The 13,916-nt window shown below is 40.9% G+C and overlaps 1 protein-coding gene across 3 annotated transcripts in view; it reads left to right on the forward strand.

The window, feature by feature from the left end:
* Nucleotides 1–13,916, forward strand: part of VPS13B (vacuolar protein sorting 13 homolog B) — a 1,225,788-nt gene that overhangs the window by 696,085 nt on the left and 515,787 nt on the right. For 2 of the 3 annotated variants that reach the window (XM_056522379.1, XM_056522375.1), the window contains exons 26-28: nucleotides 2,178–2,346; nucleotides 2,444–2,558; nucleotides 11,471–11,612. In XM_056522379.1, coding sequence (XP_056378354.1) covers nucleotides 2,178–2,346; nucleotides 2,444–2,558; nucleotides 11,471–11,612 — 426 coding nt within the window. Of the gene's footprint in view, nucleotides 1–2,177; nucleotides 2,347–2,443; nucleotides 2,559–7,018; nucleotides 7,086–11,470; nucleotides 11,613–13,916 lie in introns of those variants that run through there. The other variant, XM_056522376.1, reaches the window with a different exon arrangement.

Below are 13,916 nucleotides of genomic sequence, written 5' to 3' on the forward strand. Positions count from 1 at the left end.
AATAAAAGTGGCCACATGGGTAAACCCTCACTAGCATTGGCTTTCCCATATAATTTCCTGGTAGGTTTGGTGGCTTGACCTATTCACTAGAACATAACTCTCAGTTCTCTCACTCTCATTTTCATTTTTTTTCTCATGAAATAACCAAAGACTTAAACTGTATAACAATAGATAATGTCTCCATCTGTATATATTGTTGGTTATGAAGCTCTTACTCCTGCAACAATTAAAGTTCTTGAAATTGTCTATGGTAATCGAAAGCTTCTCTATTTGTAGACATCTTGAAATCCTCTGAACTGTACTCCCAACAAATTAACTGAAATTCATTCAACTTGCCTGTATAATAGATAATGTATTCTTCAGAAACTGAGGAATAATAAATGTGTTCTGTTCTGCTAGTCCAGACTTAAACATCTTGAGGAAGTTCTACTTATTAGTATCACTGAAAGCCTGTTGAGTTGTCTGCTTCTGATCTTTGCAAGATCCTGAACCCAAGGATAACATGAGTTAGCATTTTATGAGATGAAACTGCCAGGAATTTTAAATCTTGGTTGGGAGGGTGGGCACTGTTGCTTGGTGGCTGTCCTACTCCCTAGAACAATTGCAGTTGGCAGGTAATAGATTTCTGTAACCTGCATTTTGTTCTATGGAAGGCAGCCACCCAGATGATGGGTAGATAATCACACACCGGTAGTGACTCTCATGAACTGCAAATGTTTGGATTCTGAGGATCGCCGGTAATGCTTAACAAAAGCGTTATGGGAAGACCATCTAACTGCCTTAAGGATACATGGCTGGGGAATTCCTTGAGCCGCTGCTTTAGAAGTAGCTGCACCTCCTAAGTTGTGTGCTTTAAATGTGTTAGTGTCAATACCTGCACTTCCAGAATCCAACCTCTTACATTATTAGTTGTTTTTCTAACCGTCTTTCTGGGACTAATGATCAGGCTGGTGATCTTGTCCCTTACTGGGGCTGTTAATTCTAGACATTTTTGCATTGTCTTGACCAGACATAAGGATGGGTCCTCTGGGTCTTCAAATAGAGCAAATTCTATGGGAGTATTATCTATGTTGGCTATCTTTGTATATTCTTTAGGATTAAATGAAATCTTTTAGGGTTAGAAGAAACCCAGTGTTCAATTGTATTTAATAATGTGAGTTATATTAATCTTGCTACTAAAGCTAATGCCAGTAGACATGCTAGCTTTATGCATGGCATTCTTAAGGACGATTCTGATTCTGAATGTTCCCCAATAATGTTAAAAGCTGGTCTATATCCCATGTAGATGTGTACCTGGGGACAATAGGCCTGGCTGCCAGTGCTCCCTTGAGCAGTCTCAAATATAGCCTATTAATTGTTAAATTTGGGATAATAATATTTAAAGCTAAACCTAATGTTTTAAGTTTGTCATAATGTGTTAAGTTTGTTGTAATTATAATGTTTAGTGTGTGTGTGTGTGTGTGTGTGTGTGTGTGGAGGGGGTCTCTGATTAGGGTAGGGGAGATCCTTCTGCAAAGTGTAGGATGCTGGGTCTATGTAAAATCCCAAAAGCGCCACTGTGTCCGTGGGTTGCAGTACTGACTTTTTTGTGTTTAGAACACAACCTGTCTGTCACAAAAGGAATGTAAGCTCTGAAAGACTCTCTAATCTAAACCTTTTTTATTTTAGAAACCTGCTGAGAGATTTTACATTTAGGATTCTTCTTTTGGATCAATCCGGTTATATACCTGGAGAGATGTGACTTATCCATCCATTTAGTGTCTGCTCTCAAAATTTTCCCTGTTTTTAATGCTTGAGTCAGAACTTGACCTAATCGTCTTACCTGAAGCTTGGTTTCCTTCCCTGCAAAGGCCCAGTGGTCTGAGATTATGGCCTCCCAAGAATGTAAAAACTTTCGTAAAGAAATCGAAATTTCTGAGGCCAAAACCTCTTTAGCAGCAGCGATCATTTTCATTCCAACTGAGCTACAGAAGGTGCCGCTGGCTCCCACCAGCTGTTGCTAGGTAGCTGCGTCACGTAGAATGTAGAAAGCTTAGCATTAACCTTTGTAGTCTTTAATTGAGGACCATCCATGCTATAGTACTCATAATGTCGGAAATACCTTTTAACAATTGTGTTCGGATTATAGCTATACCTTTTGTTCCTCTAGTTTACAGTTACCTTTATTTTCTTTACAGGCTGATTCTATACAAGCTGCAGAATCCCCGTTCTCAGATTCTGTTACCCTTGAACAAACTACAAGTAACATTGGAGTGTCAAGTGGCCGAGTCAGTCTGTGGATGCAGTGGATGTTACCCAAAATTACCATAAAGCTCTTTGCTGCTGACCCAACTTGTAAAGGCACAAGTAAGACGCTTTATATCAGAGCAACATGTCACAAGTTACTTTGTCACCAGCCAAATCTTTCTTCACTGTCTAACCTGCACTTTTGTGTATTTGTCAGAGCTCTGTGTAGTCAGTGAGCTAGAAGACCTCAATGCCTCTGTTGATGTCCAGGATGTGTACACTAAAGTCAAGTGCAAGATTGAAAGCTTCAACATTGACCATTACAGGAGCAGGTAACATTGGAGTGTGTAGTCATCGAATGTCTGTTTTTTGCTTTCACACAAGGGAATTTCATGTTTCCACAAGTTCTTTGTTTGGAAGTTCCAGCATACAGGGTTCATTTTTTGACATTATGCCCTACCATTGCTTGTATTGCTAAAATATAAAAGCTTACCTGTCATTAGCAAAAACTTTCTATATTATGTAGAAAATAACATATGTATATTTGTAATATAAATTGGTTAAAAAATGTGTATATTTTTGTACCTGCAGCTATTGCCTGTGTGTTTCTGTAAAAAGACCAAATACAGGAAGTGTGGGTTGACAATCAGGGCTCTGTACACTGAGGACAAGCAGGGCTCTGTGCACTGCGGACAAGCAGGGCTCTGTACAATGAGAACAAGCAGGGCTCTGTACAATGAGAACAAGCAGGGCTCTGCACACTGAGGACAAGCAGGGCTCTGCACACTGAGGACAAGCGGGGCTCTGCACACTGAGGACAAGCGGGGCTCTGCACACTGAGGACAAGCGGGGCTCTGCACACTGAGGACAAGCGGGGCTCTGTACACTGAGGACAAGCGGGGCTCTGTACACTGAGGACAAGCGGGCTCTGTACACTGAGGACAAGCGGGGCTCTGTACACTGAGGACAAGCGGGGCTCTGTACACTGAGGACAAGCGGGGCTCTGTACACTGAGGACAAGCGGGGCTCTGTACACTGAGGACAAGCAGGGTTCTGTACAGTGAGGACAAGCAGGGCTCTGTACAGTGAGGACTTGCAGGGCTCTGTACAGTGAGGACAAGGAGGGCTGTGTACAGTGAGGGCAAGCAGCAGGGCTCTGTGCACTCAGGACAAGCAGGGCTCTGTGCACTGAGGACAAGCAGGGCTTTGTGCACTGAGGACAGGCAGAGCTCTGTACACTGAGGACAGGCAGAGCTCTGTACACTGAGGACAAGCAGGGCTCTGTACATTGAGGACAAGCAGGGCTCTGTACATTGAGGACAGGCAGGGCTCTGTACATTGAGGACTTGCAGGGCTCTGTACAGTGAGGGCAAGCAGCAGGGCTCTGTGCACTCAGGACAAGCAGGGCTCTGTGCACTGAGGACAAGCAGGGCTCTGTGTACTGAGGACAGGCAGAGCTCTGTACACTGAGGACAAGCAGGGCTCTGTACATTGAGGACAAGCAGGGCTCTGTACATTGAGGACAGGCAGGGCTCTGTAAACTGAGGACAAGCAGGGCTCTGTAAACTGAGGACAAGCAGGGTTCTGTACACTGAGGACAAGCAAGGCTCTGTGCACTCACTTCCTGTATTTGGTCACACAGGGACAGTATTTTTTCATCCAAAAATATACATATTTTTTAACCAATGTATATTACAAATATACATATAATGGTATTATCTACATTATACAAAAAGTTTTTGCTAATGACAGGTACACTTTAAAAGTCAGTGGAGCCAAATTCAGGGATGTGTTAGCCCATCATGAATAGTGGTAGAAAAAAAACAACTGTTAAATAGTTTAACCAATCCTGCATGTTCTCCTTTGATGCCTCCAAATATGTTGGTATGACTGTCCAAAATCCAGGGGTGTTCTCAACAAGGCAAGAGCCCATGTTTTTATCACTGGCCCACTTGCATTTTTTTTTCTTCTTAGTCTTCTATTTCTAAGTTTTTCACATTAACCCGATAACGACCATGGACGAGTATAGACGTCCAGGTTGGCGGGCGTTCCCGCACCTGGACGTCTATACTCGTCCATTATTCTCGTGGGTGCTGCCCAGTGCACCCACGAGATCGCGGCAGGGACTCGGCTGTATCACACAGCCGGGACCCTGCTGCACTGCCAGGACCGAAGTAAACTTCGGTCCCGGCCGTTTTAACCCTTACAGCCGCGGTCGGAAGTGACCGCGGGCTGTAAGTGTTATGACAGAGGGAGGGAGCTCCCTCTGTCACTCCTGCAGCACCCCGCATCGCGATCGCAGGGTGCTGCGTGTAATATGCGGCTGGCCGGGGCCTGCCGCACTGCCGGGAGTGAAGTTCACTTCACTCCCGGCAGTTTAACCCTTACAGCCGCGGTCAGAAGTGACCGCGCGCTGTAAGTAGTTCTGACAGAGGGAGGGGGCTCCCTCTGTCTCTCCTGCAGCACCCCGCATCGCGATCGCGGGGTGCTGCTGCATACCTGGGCAGCCGGGGGTCCTACAAAGACCCCCAGGTCTGCCCTGGGTATTGCCTGAAAGGACGTGCTAGGCACATATTAGGCACGTCCTAATATGCTGCCTGCTAGTGAAAACTGGCAGGCAGCATATAACTGCAATGCTTTGGAATACTAAGTATTCCAAAGCATTAAAAAGTGTAAAAATAAAAAAAAATTTTATAAAAGTGTAAAAAAAAAAAAAAAAATTTTATAAAAGTGTAAAAAAAATTTATAAAAAAAAAAAAAAAAATTATATATATATATATATATATATATATACATATATATATATATATATATATATATTAAAATACATTTATTAAATGAATCTAATTTAAAAAAATGCATAATGTGTAGGATCGCATTGGCGGACATTCGGAGCATGTAATTTGCTGCGGATGTCCACCATGTGATCCTACACATTATGCACCAGTCACGGTAATGAGCTCCCTGCTGCGGCTGGGTAGCTTTGTATGTCCACTCATAGCGGCGGATTTCCCGCCAGCAGTCATGAGCGGACACACTGAGCTACCCAGCCGCAGCAGTGATGGATATATTCGCCATGAGCGGGTGCTTATTCCCACAACATGGCGGATATATCCATCAGGAGCCTTAACTGTCACAGACAGACGCGTTATACTGCCAGCCGACCAAGGACTAATCAGAGTGGTCCCTGGTGCAGCCAATAACTTGTAGGAGTGGGGGTACTGTATATAAATGGGGTCACTTGTGGGGGTGGGGGTGGGGGTACTGTTCTGCCCTGAAAGCCAAATGGCGCTCCTCTCCTTCTGAGTCCTACCACGCGGCCAAGGAACCATATATGGCCAAAGTGGGGGTATTTCCGAACATGGGACAAGCAGCTAAATAAAATATTGGGTGCATTTCTTTCAATATCAGAAGCGATGTACAAAAAATATGCCCCCCAAATGATGCACTGACTTTGTAATAATTCCTGCCAAAAAACTATGGTGTTAAAATACTCACTGTACCCCTTAGCGAATACCTTAAGGGGTCTAGTTTTTAAAATGGGGTCATTTGGGGGGTGTTCCTATGTTCTACTACCTTTTAATTTCTGCAAACCTTGCATAGCACATAAAAAAAGATGTACCTTTCAAATTTTCAAAATTTCAAGTTAAATTGTTAGGCTTCTAACTAATTTAAAATGTTAATTAAGAACAAAAAAAATGACGTAAAAATAAAGTAGACATCTGGAAGTATAAGTTTCATAAACTATTTGGTCAGTATGTATAAATATATGCACCCTATTAGTGTTAAAATAGCAAAAAATCGTAATTTTTTGTAAAAATTTCATGATTTTTTGCATTATAAAAAAAAACTACAAATGATATCGGCTTACTTTTACTAGTACATGAAGGACGACTTGTGACAAAAAAACAATGTCAGAATTATCGTGATTGGCAAACGTTACCAGAGTTATTCTCTAATAAAGACAGACATCCCCGATTTGAAAAAACAGGCCTGGTCTTTCAGGGGCGTACAGGTTTATTTGTATTGGTCCTTAAGGGGTTAAACTATAGCTATAAAGAAGTGCTTGGGTTAGCAGATTAAAGACATTTATTTACATTTTTTAAATGCTATGCATGTCTAGAGAGTCCTATGAGGTATTCAGCTGCTTTGATCTTCTCATGCAGCCAGCTCTAACATAGATATTAAGAGACATGATCATTGATCAATCTGTACAACTATCACTGAGGAACCGCCATACATTTTTTTAAGTGCAGTAACACACACTGTCCCTACAGAGTGGAGCTTTTAAAAAAAAAAAAAAAAGACCCCCCCCCCCCCCCTGAAAACCTCTCTAACACACTTCCTGTCTGAACAGTGCCCTGTAATTTGCCTTGTTGTAGGCGGTCCTTAATACATAGCATCTTGGCTGTTTTTAGTTACATTAAGCTCCACAACCTGTTAATTAGAACCCATCGCTGTCCTGTTTCCCATTATCTGCTTGTTATTTGACATCGTAAATTGATTTTAAGACGGGAGTAATCCAGTTTCCTGAAAGCAACTTTTGCTCATCCTTCCTGCTAATGTGTTCCTAATTCTCCATGTGGTGTTGGTTCTGCAACATGTTTCTCAATGAAATGATGTATGTCCTTGTTTACAATGTTTAATGTTGACTGACAATAGACGGGGGGTGTGGGGGGGGGGGGGGAGAGAGATTCGAACAATCCTCTTAATTTTAGCTTTTTAAGTGGTTCTCATTTTCTTCGACCAGACATTATAGTGTTGGGTAACATGTGATCACATTTTATTCCAGGCCAGGTGAAAGCTGGCAAACAGGAGATTTTCTGGGGATATTCCTACAATGCAAAGAGAAAAATGTGGTGAGGCTATTGTAGTCACTAAGTTACTTATCAAAGCGATAGCCTACAATCTGACCTGTTTGATCCTATAACTCTAAACAATATGATTTCAAGAATCACAGAGGTCTTTACACCATTGGAAACTATTTTACAGTTCAGGCTCTGTGCACACTGAGGTTATTGCTAATCTGTCCAAATTTACTCTGCAGCGCTGTATACTAAAATTATAAAAGAAACCTGCCAGACCCATTATATGTCAGTGGGGTTTCAGTGGATCCATTTTTATCAAGCATAGTACTTATTGCTCCAATACAAATGGAAGCCATGATAATGCCCGTGTGAACAGAGCTTTACATATAGAATTAATCTGTATAAAAAAGTAACTTTGTTGACTGTTTCCAGTAGCAATCAGCAGATTTGTTAATACAGCTCTGGACTATAATAGATCAGGACAACATAAGTAATGCATTCTGCTTACAAATTTACTTTATGTAGATTATTTCTGTATATAAACTGTACAAAGTTACATTTCAAGTGGTTGTCCTCCTTAAGATAACTATAATTTATTGACTTGCTTTTTTACACATTGTTTTGATGTGGACCATTTTGTGTCTCATCCATAGATGTCAAGCCTCTCTACATTTTGATATTGATACAGAGTATATAACAATATTATAAGCATCACTTGTCCAAGTAAATGCATTAAAGTCATTTAAAGGTTGACAACTCTTTGAAGAACATTAAAGACCTTTAGTTTATTCTTGGAATCACACGCCACAAGCCTAATCAAGCTTCTAGATAAGTCCACAACTACTGAAAGTTAGCAGCCTCCTTGATCTCTTCATATGCTTATGATCTTAGGTTGAGCAGCGGTAGTCTGCACTTGCTGGATTGCTGAACCCTGGGTACATTCAAACACCTGTTCCAAGTTGAGACATTTTATTGATCAGAAGTAATTCTGTACAAGGTTTATATATTTCACACATGAATAATTTTTTAAAAGGATAATGTCAATCAGTGCTGATATTACAGTGTGACTTACCTGATGATCAATATACACTACATGCAGGGTTCACATAATTCTACTGCTGCCTGTTCCTCTCATATATGCATGGCAAGCAATTCTGTACTTTGAAGGTGATGTCTAATGTCCAAAGAACCTTGTAAAAATAGCCCAATAAGGTCTTCCTTATCTTCCTTTTGGTCAAGTTAGGAATCTGCTAGATTAGGGGATGTAAAGTACTGTAGTACTGTTCCCTTCTACTTATATATATATATATATATATATATATGGCATGAGCATGAATAAGTAAAACATTTTGCCCAAACAGAATATACTGTAAGAAGAGTCTAATTAGAATTTGCTAGTTAATAAAATATTGTGATCACAGCAGCCTCTGCAGTTTGTAGGTAGTGAAATAGATCCTGGTTGTACCCAGTGAAGATCTGCCCTCTTCCTGTTAGTTTTATCAGAAGCTGTGCGCACGCTAGAAAGTACAACACAAGCTGATAGTTGTATGATACTTTCTTTATTCAGGGATATGGAATACCTATCACCCAAGGCCTGGGACATGCAGTTCCGGGCTCCGGGCAGGTGAATTTTTCCGGCCCTTAGTCCTGCTTCGGGCAAGTAGGGCCAGACCTGAGAAGCATGGCGGCGCTCAGCAGTCTCTATGGAAAAGGCTCCTGACTCCTGCCTGCTTCATAGTCTGCAACCCCCGGCTGTTCTCAGTAGTCATGGGCGGCTGATAATAGCCAGCATGCGGTGATTGTCGCGGCTGGCTACTAACCCTTTAGATCGCCGCTGTCAAAGCATCCAGCGGCGTCTAAAGGCACATGAGAATGCTTTCTGGTGGGCTAGTGGGGTGGACCCCCCCCCCCCCCCCGCAGCGTCATTGCGCGGGGGGGGGGAGGGAGATCCACTATAGAGGTAGCCGGAAGGCTTACCTCTGCTTCCCTGGTGTCCGTGGCTCTGTCTTTGATAGAGCCTGACTGGACTAGGCTCTATCAATGGATTGCAGAGCACACAGATCAATGGAGTTCAATAGAACTCTATTGATCTGTATGAGGAATCTAATGATTCCTCCTAAAAGTCTAATATAGTGTAAAACAAGAACCAAAAAAGTTTTAATAAGAGTTTAAAAGACACACATTAACCCCTTCCATGTTAAAAGCTCAAATCACCCCCTTTTCCAATATAAAAAATGTAAACATAATAAAAATAAACATATTTAGTATGGCTCTATGCGTAATTGTACGAACTATTAAAATATAACCTTATGTATCCCGTACGGTAAATGACATAAATGTAAAAAAATATACCAAACCACAGAACTGCAATTTTTATAATATCCCAGAAAAAAAAGTAAAAAAGCAATTAAAAAGTCAGATCAATACCAAAATGGTACCGATATAAAAAACTGATTATGGCGCAAAAAATTTGCTCTCATACAGCCTGGTATGTGAAAAAAAAAAGCTACAGGGGTCAAAAAATGGCAATACATTATTTTTTTGAAAAAGTTCAGAATTTTTTAAAATTTAGTAAAACATGATGTAAACAATACAGAACTGGTACTGTTGTAATCAAGCCAGCCAAAAGTATCAAAACAACATGTTAGCTCAACCGCAAGGTAAATGGTGTAGAAAAGAAAACCACCAAATTTGCTAAACTATCTTTTACTATTTCAATTTCACTTCACTGATATATATATATATATATATATATATATATATATATATATATAGTAATCACTATGGGAACTCCAGCACAGGATTGCTCAGGTGTGGTGCAGTGTAACCCCCAGATCCACATAGAACTTCCTCCGCAAGGAAACAGCACCCAACACCAGGTCCAGGTAAAGTGCAAGCTACAGGGTCTTTATTGCATCAAGAAAGACAATGCGACGTTTCGGCTAACAAGCCTTTTTCAAGCATTGAAAAAGGCTTGTTAGCCGAAACGTCGCATTGTCTTTCTTGATGCAATAAAGACCCTGTAGCTTGCACTTTACCTGGACCTGGTGTTGGGTGCTGTTTCCTTGCGGAGGAAGTTCTATAGATATATATATATATATATATATATATATATATATATATACACACCGGTATTTATTTATTTTGTTCGGAGAATATATAATTGAAAAATTAAAAGTTATCATTATAATAGGTAGTTTGGGCTATTATAGGGCAAGGAGGAAAAAATTTGAGTGTAAAAGCGAAAATTGGTCTGGACAAGTGGATCGTCATGAGAGACAAGTAGATTTTGCTCCATTTTAGTCCCATGGACAAGTAGTTTTTATTAAATTTCCCCACCCCTGTTATTAAACCAGGAAGAGACTGTACAAGGTTTATATAGATGATAGTAATGTCTGCAAAAGGGGTTGTGTGAATTGGGCGTTAAAAGCACTTTATTGGTTAAATCTCCTTCTGCATACTTTTCTAGAAAGTAGCATTTCTTTTCTCTGCTACATTCCAGCGCCATCTTCAATTCTCGATGGGAGGGGGAAGGAGCAATTCAGGTGAAAGTTGGAACAGTTCAGCTGGAGGAGGATAAACAATGCAGTTGAGGAAAATATAGACATTTTAGTACATACTAATCCCCTACAGTGTGAGATTGTGGATTCAATTACCAGTCTGTCACTCGTCAATTCAAATCTAGCATAAAAAAAGTGTTTTATGATGTTTAACATCTTCATTCAACTGCAGGATGCACTCTTCATTTATTTTAATATTTGACAATGAAGGAGGATATATAAAGTACGGCAGTACTGTTTCCTGATTGCTGCGTGAGCATGAATAAGTTGAAAATCTAGCCCAAACAGATTATACTTTACAATGAGTCTAGTGAGAATTTGCTAGTTAATGAATTACTGTGATTACAGCAGCATCTGCAGTTTGTAGGTAGGAGTGGCAATGTATTGTAAGATTGTAGATGTCTAAGTATATCTAAACTAGACATCCCTATTTATGTGAATACACATTTCACAATCTTGTTCCTCTTTAAAAAATTATTATTGATGACTTTATCAATCTTCATCCCTCTGATTTATTGGTGCTGAATGACATTATCCTTTTAAGTCAATATTCTGATCAGTATGGTAAATACTGCTCTTTTAATAATTTTACTTTTGTAGCTTTACATATCTTATACACAAGAGGACACATTTTTTTATGGAACATTATTTAGGAGTCTGGTCTAGTAATTTACTACAGCCAACATTATTGATTTTATAAACACTATTTTGTGGTTGTAAGATTTTCTCTATTGTGTATAAGAGTGTATTATCGATTCTTGCAGCCCAGCAGGTGTTAACATCATTATGGCAAAAACACAAACATCCATTGGCTTCATGATTTTGCATTTTTCCCCCCTATCTCTCCCCTTTCTATGTTTTTTTCAATTCTTTAAGCCTCGTTGAAAACTGTTGGTGCCTGGGGCAGTATGGCGGGGTTTTCCTTTCATGCACCGACAAGCTGAACAGACGCACCACATTGGTTCGACCCGTCAGCAAGCAGGACCCTTTCAGTAACTTTTCTGGCTTCTTCCCTTCTGTAAGAAATCATTTTTGTAAATTTTTGTGTTTGAAGAAATTCCATAAACTCTTCTGTGACCTGATTATTAGTATATTATGGAAGTTCTTAAACTGAATACTCACATAGATATGGTCTAGCAACATCATTTTACTAGTTTTACTGAATGGAGTTAGATTCAATCTGATCTAAATCAGATGTTTGCCCTATTGGCATTTCTGTAGGGCTGGACGGTATACCGGTTCATACCGAATACCAAAATATTTGTGCTGCACGATATGATTTTTTTCCCATACCGCAATACCGTTTGGGCCCCTTCCCCTTGGGAATGAATGAATTATCAGCCCAGCGCTGTGCTGTCCCCACATTGGGGAACTAAACATGTGTGCCCCGCCAGCGCTGTTCTGCTCCCTCCCCCCCCAAATCATGTTAGCCGCCAGCTCTGATCTGCTCCCCCCCAATAAATTATAAGCCCAGTGGGGTACTACTCACATATGTCACCCGCAAGCACTGCCCTCCTCCTCTTTGTTGGGGGCCGCTGGCACTGGAGCTCTATGCTGTACGCCAGTGATCTCCAAACTGCGGACCTCCAGATGTTGCAAAACTACAACTCCCAGCATTCCCGGACAGCGAATCCTGGGAGTTGTAGTTTTGCAACAGCTGGAGGGCCGCAGGTTTGAGACCACTGCTATACGCTGTATCCCTATGCCCGGGCTGCAAAAGATAAAAAAAATAAACTTTAACTTACCTATGTCGGCCTCACACTGTTCCTTGGGACTGGAACGTCGGACAGCCTTCAGCCTATCACCGGCCGGAGCGATGTCCCGGCCAGTGATAGGTTAAACGCACTGTCATGTAAGAAGCCGGCCAGAGCTCCTTACATGACAGTGGGCTCAGCCTATCACTGGCCGGGGCGGGACATCGCTGCTGCCAGTGATAGGCTGACGGCTGTCCCACATTCCCGTCCCCAGCGTAAGGCCGATGTAGGTAAGTTACATTTTATTTTCTTTATCTTTTGCAGCCCGGGCATAGGCATACAGCGTACAGCAGTGGTCTCAAACCTGCGGCCCTCCAGCTGTTGCAAAACTACAACTCCCAGCATGCCCGGACAGCCATTGGCTGTCCGGGCATGCTGGGAGTTGTAGTTTTACAACACCTGGAGGTCCGCAGGTTGGAGACCACTGGCGTACAGTATAGAGTTACAGCGCCAGTGGCCCCAAACAAAGAGGAGGAGGACAGTGCTTGCGGGTGACATATGTGAGTAGTACCCCGCTGGGCTGATAATTTATTGGGGGGGAGCAGAACAGCGCTGGCGGGTAACATGATTGGGGGGGGGAGCAGAACAGCGCTGGCGGGTCACATGATTTGGGGGGGGGGGTGAAAAAATACCGTTATATACCGTGGAACCGCCTTAAGTTACAAAAATACCATGAAAAAATATTTGGTCATACCGCCCAGCTCTACATTTCTGTATCTGAATATCCAAAATTTTTACAAAACGAAATAAATCGACGGCTGATTCATTGGATTTGCATTTGGCAATTTTACTTTAGATACACTTAACTCTATCCAGGAAATGATCCCTGTACATAAAGTACATAACTATACTGGGTGCAGGAATAACATTTGCATTGAGGCCCTGCTGTCTAAAAATAACTCCAATATTATAAATGCCACAAGCTATGTAGGCTTGTTACAGAAAATAAAATAATATTGTATTCATTTTAATATGACTTGCTCATCAGTTGATCATATCTTCATTTGTGTATTCGGTTTGCTATGTGATGGGTTGCAATCAATGTGCCTTGATAAATTTATAATGCCTTAATATGTTTACTATAAGACCTAACCAGCTGCTCAACGTTGCTTTACTGCTGAAAACCCTTCTCTGATCCAATCATAAGGCTTTTTATAAAATCAGATTTAAAAAAATTATTTTATCGTAGATTAATGCTATTTTACAGTTTTTAAAAGTGCAAATATTTCTATGTCTTTTTCTAGGTGTGTTACAAATGTCCTTTTATTTTTTGCAGCGCTTGCCTAGCCCTTAGTTAAACACATCTGATAAATTGATGAGCTTATTGTAAAATTCTGTATAATGCTGAAACAAATGTGTAAAGCTATTAATGAAATAACTTTAGTAGGCACCCATCTACCATGTGCTATTTGTAATACGTGTATGAGGACAGAGTACAACTTCTAAATATTGTTTAGAAATATTGTATAATCCAAACAAAATTATTTTTTACAATGCATAAAATATGTTAAAGAGTACCTGTCATCAACAAAAACGTTTAATATGTTGTTCATAATCATTAATGTAGG

The sequence above is a fragment of the Hyla sarda genome, chromosome 5 (genome assembly GCF_029499605.1).
Source record: "Hyla sarda isolate aHylSar1 chromosome 5, aHylSar1.hap1, whole genome shotgun sequence".
Taxonomy (NCBI): Eukaryota; Metazoa; Chordata; class Amphibia; order Anura; family Hylidae; genus Hyla; species Hyla sarda.